The sequence below is a fragment of the Podarcis cretensis genome, assembly GCF_951804945.1.
Source record: "Podarcis cretensis genome assembly, chromosome: 3".
Lineage (NCBI taxonomy): Eukaryota > Metazoa > Chordata > Lepidosauria > Squamata > Lacertidae > Podarcis > Podarcis cretensis.
In genome coordinates, this window is record NC_137172.1 from 18140406 (window position 1) to 18152994 (window position 12589).

At 42.1% G+C, this 12589-nt stretch overlaps 1 protein-coding gene and 1 long non-coding RNA gene across 3 annotated transcripts in view; one reads left to right on the forward strand and one right to left on the reverse strand.

Moving 5' to 3' along the window:
- The window catches only part of NPHP1 (nephrocystin 1), a 41297-nt gene that overhangs the window by 9497 nt on the left and 19211 nt on the right, over nt 1-12589 (reverse strand). For both annotated transcript variants that reach the window (XM_079968661.1, XM_079968662.1), the window contains exons 14-15: nt 10761-10843; nt 227-303 (exon numbers count right to left, since the gene is read on the reverse strand). In XM_079968661.1, coding sequence (XP_079824787.1) covers nt 227-303; nt 10761-10843 — 160 coding nt within the window. The remainder of the gene's footprint in view (nt 1-226; nt 304-10760; nt 10844-12589) is intronic.
- On the forward strand, nt 2141-10750 carry LOC307212027. Its single transcript, XR_013836741.1, has 3 exons — nt 2141-2869; nt 3311-4765; nt 5099-10750. It is a non-coding gene; the product is annotated as an uncharacterized lncRNA (long non-coding RNA).

Below are 12589 nucleotides of genomic sequence, written 5' to 3' on the forward strand. Positions count from 1 at the left end.
AGAGTTTCCACAGGCACACAATGACACTTTTAACACTGCTTATTTATAATTCCTTTCCTTAGATTGGCATGGACGTGCCTGTTTCGTTTGTGTTTCAAACTTGTGCAGTGCTTATGCAACATCATGCGTTTCATAAATAAATAAATAATAAAATAACGGAGGATTTCTGGCAATAGGGCATACAAAATAGTTTTTAGTTTCAGATAAGGGACAAGATAGGCCCTACCTCTTCTCAAAATCGACGGGTCTACTTCAACGCCCTTTTCGTAGGGAGTCCCACCATTCAAAAGCAGCTCATACATTCTGAAAAATACACAAAACACAGACACCTGCGTTCTTTTCTGACATGGGTGAAAAACGAAAGTAAAGAAATATGTGCCTTTTCCTGAAGCTGCAAAAGGTATTTTATGCAAATCACCCGTTTTCGTATTTCGCCTTTTCTGAAAGAAGGCAACAACAACAAAATACCTAGTGCAAAAAAAAAAATTCTTAACAGCTTGATTTGATATGCATCCATTGAAGGTTCCATAAAAATATGTCTTCCCTAAATAGCGCAGAGTTCTATTTTTATAAGCCTTTAGAAATTCTTCACCTTGCGAATCTGTACTTTGTAAAGCAGTATGGCCACCAGTGGCATGACCCTCCTGTCAGTTGTAGAAATGGGTCAGATAGAGAGACAGATAGAGATATATGTCACCTTTTGTACCAAAAGTGTGCACAAACCCACTCAAAATAGGCATTGTGAACTTTCTGATAATATATGGAAACTAATTACTGGATGCTGTCCTATGAAAGATGACCCAATAAAAGACCATCAAACCAGGCAATCCCAGAGGTTGATAGGTATATTAACCTATAAAAACAGCATCCAATAAATCATTTTCACGTGTTATTTGGTGGTATATGAATCCCACCTGTGTGAGTAAAGGTAAAGTTAAAGGTACCCCTGCCCATACGGGCCAGCCGTGTCCGACTCTGGGGTTGCACGCCCATCTCGCTTAAGAGGCCGGGGCCCAGCGCTGTCCGAAGACACTTCCAGGTCACGTGGCCAGCGTGACGAAGCTGCATCTGGCGAGCCAGCGCAGCACACAGAAACGCCGTTTACCTTCCCGCTAGTAAGCGGTCCCTATTTATCTACTTGCACCGGGGGGTGCTTTCGAACTGCTAGGTTGGCAGGCAAATCCTAATAATTTGCGGTGAATTCCTTCCCCATTTAAAACAAAGTATTTCTACTATCCATACCACTGCAAGGTTGCAATGATTGAGAATGCTGCTTAGGACCCACTCACCACAACTTGCTTTTGCTCAACAGAACGCTTTGCTTTTATACATTACAATTGCTCGCTCCAGGTGTATCACAAGCCACTCTGGAAATATTCACATATTTCAAAAGTAGTTCATGAAGGGTTATCATTTGGGAAACCAGAGTGGATAAAAATCAATGGTTTAAAAAAAAATAAATACAATAAATTGGATTTTTTAAATTTAAATTGGATTTTTAAAATAAAATGCTTTTGGAGGAAAAATCTTTCTAAAGATAGTTTTCTATTTAAGTTACATTATAGTCCAAAAGCTATTCCATCAGGAAATAAGGATTTGTTTTAAGTTTTTCATGTGTGCTAAAAGTCAGTCTAAGTTTTTGATTTTTTAAAAAACTGTTTAACCACATCGGTTAACAAGCATGGATACATGTGCTATAATGTTACTGTTTTAGTTAAATAAATTGTTTAAATTGTTATTAAGAAAAGTACAACAGAAAAGTTGTCCAAATATAAACAGTTAACATATTAAACCTCACAATAATGTCATGTATCTGTCCATGTATTTCTAATAGTATAACCAAATCAGTCATTTTTTATATAACTGAAAAGAACTACTCTAAATATTTATCATTCCAAAAATGAAACCTTCACCTGGTTGTAAATATTAAGATTATACCAGCAAGAATGAGTGTTTCTGTTAAAAAAAATGATTTAAATCAAGTCTTACTGACTAGTGATTTAAATCGTGATTTAAATCGATTTGATTTAAATCAAATCCACCCTGTGGGAAACTAAAAGTTTTGGGCATGCAGACACTTGTACAATTCTGGGTTGTGGCTCTCAAGTTATCATCGGGTAAATTACCTGAAAATCTTCTCTGGGCGCATTCACAAATGTCATTTAAGACAGGAACCACTGGTGCTGAATTTACTGTTTTGAATTCCGTCCTGACCTGTTCACCTCTGGTGCTGTTGTACAATTCACTTCTCCATGCGGAAGTGACTCATCTGCTCCCTCCTCTTGGTTTTTCATCCAAACTGCACAGAATGCCCAGAAACGACCCTGTGCCAATTTTGTATCTTTCCAGGGATCACATAATTACAGATAAAAGGCAGTCAAATTATGATAAAGGAATCCTTTAGCTTTGAGTTTCTAGATATGGATGAACAGAACATCCTAAAGACACACTGGGCTGGCTTCCAAGTTCAGAAGCATCATATGGACACTCAGCCAGGGCCCCTCCAATTTAGAATAGTTTGAGATGTTGCTCTTTTGCAGCCAAAATTATCTGAAAGACAGATAACCCACATTTATTCCCAGCATTGCTGGATCCTTTTGATGCACACATATATACATCCCTTTATTTCTCATCACTCAATGACTTGCAGTTGAATGTGTGAAAAGACTGCACTGAAGAGTGTCGGGTTTGAGGCAACAGGAAAGTTCTGAATGTGACATTAGATCTGTGATGGCTCATTCACACATGCAAATCATTACTTGTCTCTGTATAAATCAGATGATGAACATGCATGCTTGAATTTGCAAATCAGAGATATTTCACCCGTTTGCACCACTTATTTGCCTGTATTTACAAATGCAATAGTGATGTATGGAAGTGAGAGCTGGACCATAAAGAAGGCTGATCACTGAAGAATTGATGCTTTTGAATTATGGTGTTGGAGGAGACTCTTGAGAGTCCCATCGAATGCAAGAAGATCAAACCTATCCATTCTGAAGGAAATCAGCCCTGAGTGCTCACTGGAAGCACAGATCCTGAAACTGAGGCTCCAATACTTTGGCCACCTCACGAGAAGAGAAGACTCCCTGGAAAAGACCCTGATGTTGGGAAAGATGGAGGGCACAAGGAGAAGGGGCTGACAGAGGACGAGATGGTTGGATAGTGTTGTCGAAGCTACCAGCATGAGTTTGACCAAACTGCGAGTGGCAGTGGAAGACAGGAGTGCCTCTCGTGCTCTGGTCCATGGGGTCACGAAGAGTCGGACGTGACTAAATGACTAAACAATAACAACAGCAAATGCAAAAATGAGCCCAATGCCTGCCAAAACATTATTTAACTTGGTCCTTAAAACAGAGTATGTACCACTTTTCTGGGCTTTGTCGTGTATCCTACTGTAGATACTGGGCTATAAAGTGGAGGTCTCCTTCAAATTAAGCTGCCAGCACAAAATGGTCCTTGCTTAACTTTTAGCCTTTGCCCCTACAGGATGGTTGATTTGGGCTTGTTTTTCTCCCTGACTTCCTGATGTTTTTGTATTATCTGCTGCTTCCTGTTTCTATTTTAATATTTTACTTGCTGCTTTTATTGAATTGTTGACATAAGCTGCCTTGGATGCTTCTCTGACTCTTAGAAGACATCTGAAGGCAGCCCTGTATATGGAAGCTTTTAATGTTTGATGTTTTACTGTGTTTTTATATTTTGCTGGAAGCCTCCCAGAGTGGCTGGGGCAACCCAGTGAGATGGGCTGTATATGATTAATACAAGGGGAAAGGGACAGGGAGGGAAGAAGAAATAAAAATCAAAGCTCAGGCACAAGTTTCTAAACAGTTGTTCTATAATGACCAGATGGTGCACAGTTCAAGGGCAGGAGGAATAGGCTGGTATAGTAGCTATAGAACTGAACTTTTGTTTGTTGTTTAGTCGTTTAGTCGTGTCCAACTCTTCGTGACCCCATGGACCAGAGCACTCCAGGCACTCCTGTCTTCCACTGCCTCCTGCAGTTTGGTCAAACTCATGCTGGTAGCTTCGACAACACTGTCCAACCATCTCGTCCTCTGTCATCCCCTTCTCCTTGTGCCCTCCTTCTTTCCCAACATCAGGGTCTTTTCCAGGGAGTCTTCTCTTCTCGTGAGGTGGCCAAAGTATTGGAGTCTCAGCTTCAGGATCTGTCCTTCCAGTGAGCACTCAGGGCTGATTTCCTTCAGAATGGAGAGGTTTGATCTTCTTGCAGTCCATGGGACTCTCAAGAGTCTCCTCCAGCACCATAATTCAAAAGCATCAATTCTTCGGCAATCAGCCTTCTTTATGGTCCAGCTCTCACTTCCAACCATCACTACTGGGAAAACCATAGCTTTAACTATATGGACCTTTGTTGGCAAGGTGATGTCTCTGCTCTTTAAGATGCTGTCTAGGTTTGTCATTGCTTTTCTCCCAACAAGCAGGCGTCTTTTAATTTCGCAGCTGCTGTCACCATCTGCAGTGATCATGGAGCCCAAGAAAGTAAAATATCTCACTGCCTCCATTTCTTCCCCTTCTATTTGCCAGGAGGTGATGGGAACCAGTGGCCATGATCTTCGTTTTTTTGATGTTGAGCTTCAAACCATATTTTGTCCTCTCCTCTTTCACCCTCATTAAAAGGTTCTTTAATTCCTCCTCACTTTCTGCCATCAATGTTGTGTCATCTGCGTATCTGAGGTTGTTGATATTTCTTCCCGCAATCTTAATTCCGGCTAGGGATTCATCCAACTTAGGACAATAATATACAGTGGTGCCCCGCAAGACAAACGCCTCGCAAGATGGAAAACCCGCTAGACGAAAGGGTTTTCCGTTTTGGAGGCGCTTCGCAAAACGAATTTCCCTATGGGCTTGCTTCGCAAGATGAAAATGTCTTGTGAGTTCCTGCAGGTTTCCCCCCCCCTTTCCCCCCCTTTTCCTAAGCCGCTAAGCCGCTTATCAGCTGATCCGCTGATAAGCCGCTTAAGAGCTGATCGCTAAAAGCCGCTAAACCGCTAAGCTGTCAATGGGCTTGCTTCGCAAGACGAAAAAACCGCTATATGAAGAGCCTCATTAATTTCGTCTTGCGAGGCACCACTGTAAGTGCTTAAATCTCTGTTCAGTCGCAAAGCATGATGAGTGAACTTGAACCACTCACTATTTATCAGGCTGACCTACTTCACGGGGTTGTTGTGAGGACATTGCCCTCATGTCCTTGGAGGAAGGGTGGAAATAAAAATACAAACGACAACAGCTCAATATTAATTAACCTCCCTCTGGATAGAATGAGATATTTTTAAAACTTTTCATCATTTGGCCAGGCAGCACCTTATAATTTGCGTTGTTTCAATTTGGCTACTGTTCTCGTCAAGTAAAATACTGAAGAATTGATTGATTCAACATGATTTCCTGTCTGGAAGTGACGGGCATGAATTACATGCTTTGTGGAAATTCCTGTACTGGTATACTGGTTCCCTAAGCCTTAGTGATGAATGCAAATGAAACATCTTGCCCATCCTCTCTGTTCCTGCCAACTTGAGAGAAGCCACAATGTGAAAATGGGTGTTCACCTCACTGTGTGCCAGTCATCACACACAGTAGCTGCAACTTGGTAATCTGGCCGCAAGTGTAGATTCATAAGCACATCATATCATTTCAGCGGAAACGATACAAACTTGGAATTCAGAGAAAGAGGAGTTCAGCAATGCAAAAATGTTTTATATTCCAGTTCTGCCCTCTCCTCTAAAGGGCTAATGATTCTGGCTGCAGGTTTCTTATTGTTGTAGCAGAAATTACCCAAGATACACAAAGAGCAATAATACGACTAACACATTTGCAAAGCTAAGCTGGGTCCGGTAGGGTTTCAAACTGGATGAGGGACTGCATGTTGAGATTCCTGAATTGCCAGGGGTTGGACCAGATTCTATAAGTAACGATGATGCCACTGGTGAATTATAAGAAGAGATATGTATCTAATATTCTAAAAACAAGACTTTTTTTCTACCATATATTGGGTTCTTTCCCCATTATTGTGCAGGCCTACATTTCATTTTGTAGGTAACAATGCTGCCTACTGAAGACTGAGATTGTGGGTTTTTTGATACAGTACATATTGTTTTGCAGGCGACTCAAAAAGTGGGATTTCATTGCAGCACAGAGCTGGGACTTCAGTTGCAAGCCCCATTTGTCATGGGTCCAATGTGGGCAAGGCCTAACCTCAGCTCCCCACCTGTACTAAACGTCTCCACACACCATAAAAAATAGACACCCCCCCCCATTTATATTACATAGATTATTGCTTATTAAGTGCCATTAGGTAAGGTAAAGGTAAAAGGACCCCTGACCAGTCGTCCAGTCGTAACCAACTCTGGGGTTGCAGTGCTCATCTCGCTTTACTGGCCGAGGGAGCCGGCGTACAGCTTCCGGGTCATGTGGCCAGCATGACTAAGCCGCTTCTGGCGAACCAGAGCAGTGCATGAAAACGCCATTTACCTTCCTGCCAGAGTAGTACCTATTTATCTACTTGCACTTTAACGTGCTTTCAAACTGCTAGGTTGGTAGGAGCTGGGACCGAGCAACGGGAGCTCACTCCATCGCGGGGATTCAAACTGCCGACCTTCTGATCAGCAAGTCCTAGGCTCTGTGGTTTAACCCACAGTGCCACTCCGCGCCCCTTGCTTACTAGGTACCAGGTGACTATATGTACTCCCATCCTGTACCACTAGTGGAATTTCCACACAATGGATATGGGTAGTCTTGCTTTGTGGGGCAATCTTGTTTTGGGAGACAAGTGCATTGAATTATGATTCTTAAGTGCTGCACAAACACTCCAGCTCTTGGGAGGAAAACTGAAAGAAAATGACGATGCTATGAAGGGGAGGTGTGGGGAGGGATGTGTCGCCCACTCCTCACAATTCAAGGCACAGACAGTGTCCAGTTATATGAGCCCAAGACAGCTGCAGAGCACAACGCCATCACAACAGCCTTCTACTGTTGTGCTTGCTAGGATAAGAATCACATTCTGCCCCCCCTCCCCCTCATTACACAACACAGTGCAACCAGCTTGGGGGAAAGGCAATCTCTGCCATAGGATTATGATCCTCAGGGAAAATGTCCAAAATGTAAAATGCGTAAAGCTGCACATAAAAAACCATGTAGAAAGGACTCTCAGGAACAGCCTTCCTTGCAGGGAAGGGGTGGTCTTCCAGGGCAAGAGGCTGGGGGAAGAATGGGAAACTCCCAGGTGAGAGCTGGGAGGGCTAACCTTTTTCTGTCGGGGACAAAAGTTAAGATATACCTGTGAGGAAGGACTCTGCATTCTTCTATCTCTTTCTTTTTGTTGCTGCTGTTTTGTTTTTGTTTAGATTGGTTTGTTTTCTATTGTGTTATGAAAAGTCTTAATAAAATTTCATAGATGGCTCAATGGTTTGGTATAAGGCAGCTTCCAAAAAAAAAAAAAAAGGAGCAGCCTTCCTTGTGAAGCTGGCAAACGGTAAATATTTTAAAGCAATTAAATAATTATAATAACTGTATTAAGCATAAAATACAGGGGGGGGGCACACCATCAGATTATTTTAGTCCCTTTGCCAAAGCTAAAGAAAGCTTTATTCAGGACTGTGGAAATGATACTAGAAAGGACGGCTAAAACAGTCATAAAGGAAGTCCACAAGCAAGTTGTTGATTTTTTAAAGAAAAGAAAATCTGGGCCCACTTCAAGTTTTGAAAATAAACCAAGCACATTTTTAAATCATTTAGGGGGTGAGACTTGTTTAACAAGCTTAGCAGTCTTGGGGCAAGTTAACAGGCTGCATACACATCACATGACATCGAGTTTCAGTATTCACCCAGGCTATGTAGTACAAGCCTAGCAATGAGTCAGTCTTGGGGCAGTATCCAAACCCAGCTCAAGGATCTGTGGTATGATCAGAAATGTTCCTCTCAAGGACAGCCTCTGTGAGCCAAGCCCCTGGAATGCAGAAATGGCAAGAATGCTTGGGTGGCAAAAGACGTTAATTAGCATTAGTCAGTTTTGGTCCTGCCTTGCCTTGCATAGAAAAGGGTTTTCTTTTTTTTAAAAAAAGGTGGCACAGGTAATGCTATATTAAGTAAACATCACTAAAGCTGGCCTTAATGAACTTTGGAGGAAGAAAGAGATGAATGTGTAAATTTGTAACTTTCAAGGCTGTGCTCCTATCACACTTACTTAGGAGTCCCATTGAACCCAGTGGGAGATTTGAGTACAGGTTTCAGCAAGGGATGGGGAATCTGCAGCCAGTGTTCGAAACTCCCATTGTTCTAGGCGCATTTTGCAAACAGGGAATTTCATTAGCATGAGCAGTTTCTGAACTCTGGGCACAGAACTGCACCTAAGATTTCAGATTAAAACTGCAGAGTGGAAGGAAAGGAGGACCTTTTTCTGCCTCCCCACTTCCAGCTACTCCGAAGACTGGAGAAGAAACTCTTTTAAGAATATTAGAGAGGTGGGCAGGGGAAGGACTGGACCCTGTGAAAAATGAACATAATATTTTAGGTGCAGTTCACTCATTTTCAGCTTTGTATTCTTGTTATAAAAAGTGCACCAAGACATTCCGTTGTTGTGCCCACAACCTAGGTTTAAGGGGCCATTTAACTCCTAGCTTTATCTGTTTCTAACACTGTCTTGTAGTCTTCTAACTGTTAAGACTACAATTCCCATCATCTCCAACCATTGGCCACACTTTCTTGGACTGATGGGAGCTGAATGACATCTGGAGGGCCACAGGTTCCCCCTCCTTAGTTGAAGATGCAACAGATAGTCAGTTGAGAGCATTAGCCAAGGCATTGAGTAAATCTCACTGATATTGTGATCCTGATGTAGAGCCAAGTTGCCTGTTGCAATTCAGATTTCCTCTTGCTAGAATTCCCACCCCACCCCCCAATGGCAAAAAAAAAATTGTTTCTGTTGGCAAAGAATGTGAAATCTGGAAAATGTTGCAGATGCATTTGCAATTATGCGCTTCTGATATAAAGCAATGTAGTATTATTGTGAAATGAACAGTTAAACTGAATCGTTATCTGATATACTTAGTTCCTTTAAGCTTTAGCTTTATGGGGAAGTATTGGCAGGCACTAGGGAAATAGCAGCAGGATAGGAGTGAGAGCCAGGAGATACGTCACCATGGCCAGCATCCAGAGAGCCCCAATGTGGGAGCAGAAAACACTTCCAATTGTGTGTTTGGGAAGAGGGGCGGTTGACCCTCCTCCAGTTTCATCTGTTCCACCAATACATCATTTACAGCTCTCCCTGGAGTGGCTCAGGACGGGGGGAGGGGGGAGAGAAAGGGGAATGGTGGCCTGCGGTGGGAAAAGGGGTGTTTTGGAAAAGCATTTCTCTCATCCTCATTTCCCTGTATGTTAAACAGGAGCAACTGCAAACTAGCATTCAGGATTGGTGTGTGGACCACCATAATAAAGAATATGAATTCGAAATGCTTAGGAGGTGAAGCAGCTGCCATGCAACTTTGAGGGGGGAAACCTGGCAATGCAACTTAATATTTTAAATGCTCCCCCAAAAGTAAGTAGCAAAGTTCTAAATGCCAACACAGGAAGCAAATGCATCCTCAGGTAGAACTGGATATGTCTCTTGTCTGAAACCCTGGAAAGCTGCTTCCAATCTGTATAGGCAACACTGGTCTAGATAGAAAAATTGCCTAACTTGCTACAGGACAGCTTCCTTAACTGAAAAAGGCTGCCATATTTTAACAGCAATCGTTTGGTGGCACAGCCATCTTCAGTATTTGGGGGCCCTTGAGTAACAGACAAGCAGCGACCCACCAAAGCATGCAAACTAAGAGCACACTCAAAAAGTCTTCTCCACCAGGTGACCTATATGAAGCAAGCCACATGCCAATCTCTGTTTTAAAAAACCTCCCCTACCAACTCTCAGAAGTTTAACTAATGGGCAGCTTCATTATTCCCCTGCTGCATCTTAGTTACACAGGGCTAGTTAAGATGAAACGACCACAAGCCTTTGTCTGACGGTTACAGCCATCTTCCAAATACCTCCTCACTCTACCTTGTGGCAGCACCAAGACCCTGGCATCTGCACTGGCACCTTGCTGCCTTCTGGAAGTGGCAGCATTCTGGGGAACATGTGTGGTTATTGGTCCAAACATATGATTCCTACAATGTGATAGCCGCAATCTAACACCCATCAGGTCTACCCACACTTTGCATTGCAAACTGGTGTCTGTCACAATGCCAGCCGTACAGAGGAGACACATGGAAAGTGCCAGGAAGCTGCATCTGAATTTTCACACCTATTTCTGAATAATATTCATCAGGAGATTTGTATTGTAGGTGAAGCATGAAATGGCTCATGAATGCTATTGAGTAGTACCATATGAGGGACACTCAAAACCAAGTATCCCTGTGTTGTTACATCATCAGCTTTGACTGCTGAAATTTCTGGAGTTAACTGATGCAACACATTTTTTCACCTCTGGCAGATAATGGTTAGAGTGTCAGGCTAAGGCCTGGGTTCAAATCCCAACTCAGCCATGAAGCTCACTGGGTGACCTTGAGCCAGTCACTCTCTCTCAGCATAACTCAACTGACAGGGTTGTTGTGAGGATCAAATATGTGAGAAGGGGGAAGACCTATGTATGCCACATTGAGCTCTTTGGAGGAAGGAGGGATATAAATGCAATAAACACATAATAAACCAACCCTGTGAATTTGATGTATCTTTATCTTTTTCACCTCCCCAAATCACAAAGGAAACTTACTTGGAGGAAACCGGAAGTCCGCTTGAGTCAAAAAGTTTTAGAAATGCCCAGCCACAGCTTAGTTCTCCTCTCTCACCTGTTGACTAGAAAATAAGGTGGATGAAACTAATTATCCAGGTTGCTAAAATGTAAAACGGGTGGACATAATCAGCCCTTGGGTCCATCTGCTCCACCCTTCCCACATTATCTGTGTTAGGTGTGCAGCTGAAGCAGCAATGGCAGGCTCTCCTTCCTTCCCCCTGCCATCACCCTAGGAATAATCAATGCCTGCCACTCAAAACTAGGTGGGTTTGATTGTACCAATAAATGCAACTAAAGGAATGGAATTGGTTTAGCGGTTGCAGCTATTGGCAAGGCAATCAAGCTTGCATACACAGATAGCCCTGTTTTGTATTTTCTTCACGCAATCCTCAGGGACTGGTCATCTCTACAATATTAGAGCACTGGATTCAGTGGCTAACCAGAGAGAAACAAGGCCATCCAATAAAACCAAATGTTGGGAAAATTCAGGACAGACAAAACAAAGTGCTACTTCACACAGTGCACAGTTAAAATATGTTGCAATGGCCATCAAGGTGGATGGTTTTTAAAGAGGACTAGACAAATTCATGGAGGATGAGGCTATCAATGGATACCGGTTATGCCTCCATTATTAACCGGTATCCATTGATAGCCTCATCCTCCATGAATTTGTCTAGTCCTCTTTAAAAACCATCCACCTTGATGGCCATTGCAACATATTTTAACTGTACTGCCCCTATTGCCCATAATGGAGGCTTTCAAACAAGACAGGAAAATTGGCTTCCAGGTGGAGAAATCGAAATTAGAAACAGAATTGTTAGAACCCAATACTAAGAATTTATCAAGAATGTACAACTTGCTGTTGAAGTGGAATACAATAGATGAGACAGTGAAGTCTGCTATGGTTAAATGGGCACAGGACATAGGTCATGACATTATGTTTGCTGACTGGGAGCAGTTATGGACCACAGGTATTAAATTTACGGCATGTAATGCCTTACGAGAAAACATTATGAAAATGATTTATAGGTGGTACATGACCCCAGTCAAGCTTGCGAAGATTTATCATTTGCCCGATAACAAATGTTGGAAATGTAAAGAGATGGAAGGTACCTTTTTCCACCTTTGGTGGACCTGCCCAAAGATTAAGGCTTTCTGGGAAATGATTTATAATGAAATTAAGAAAGTGCTTAAGTGCACCTTTAACAAGAAACCAGAGGCATTTCTCCTGGGTATGGTCGGCCAGCTGGTGTCGAAGAAGGATAAGAATTTCTTTTTGTACGCTACTACGGCAGCAAGGATTCTTCTAGCAAAGTATTGGAAGACACAAGAACTACCCACGTTGGAGGAATGGCAGGCGAAAGTGATTGACTTTATGGGACTGGCAGAAATGACCGGCAGAATCCGCGACCAAGAGAAAGAGACTGTGGAAGAAGATTGGAAGAAATTTAAGATGTATCTTAAGAATTATTATAAAACTGAGGAGTGTTAAAATGCTGAGGGAAAAGAAGACGTAGAATTGCAGCGATAATTGGGTTTAAATTTTATGGTGGAATAGAAAAAGAGGATGAATTTATATTTAATTGGGCAAGAAAGGTTGCTGAATAATGGTACTAAATTAAGGATGCAAAAAGGGAAAGGTATGGGGAAGTCCGGGAAAAGACGGTTATGGAAATAAGGTTAAGAAAATATGAGTTTTTTGTTTGTTTGTTTTTATGTTGTTTTTTGTTTTTGTTAAAAAAATGGAAATCAATAAAAATCTTTATATAAAAAAAAAATCAATGGATACCAGTTATGATGACAATAGG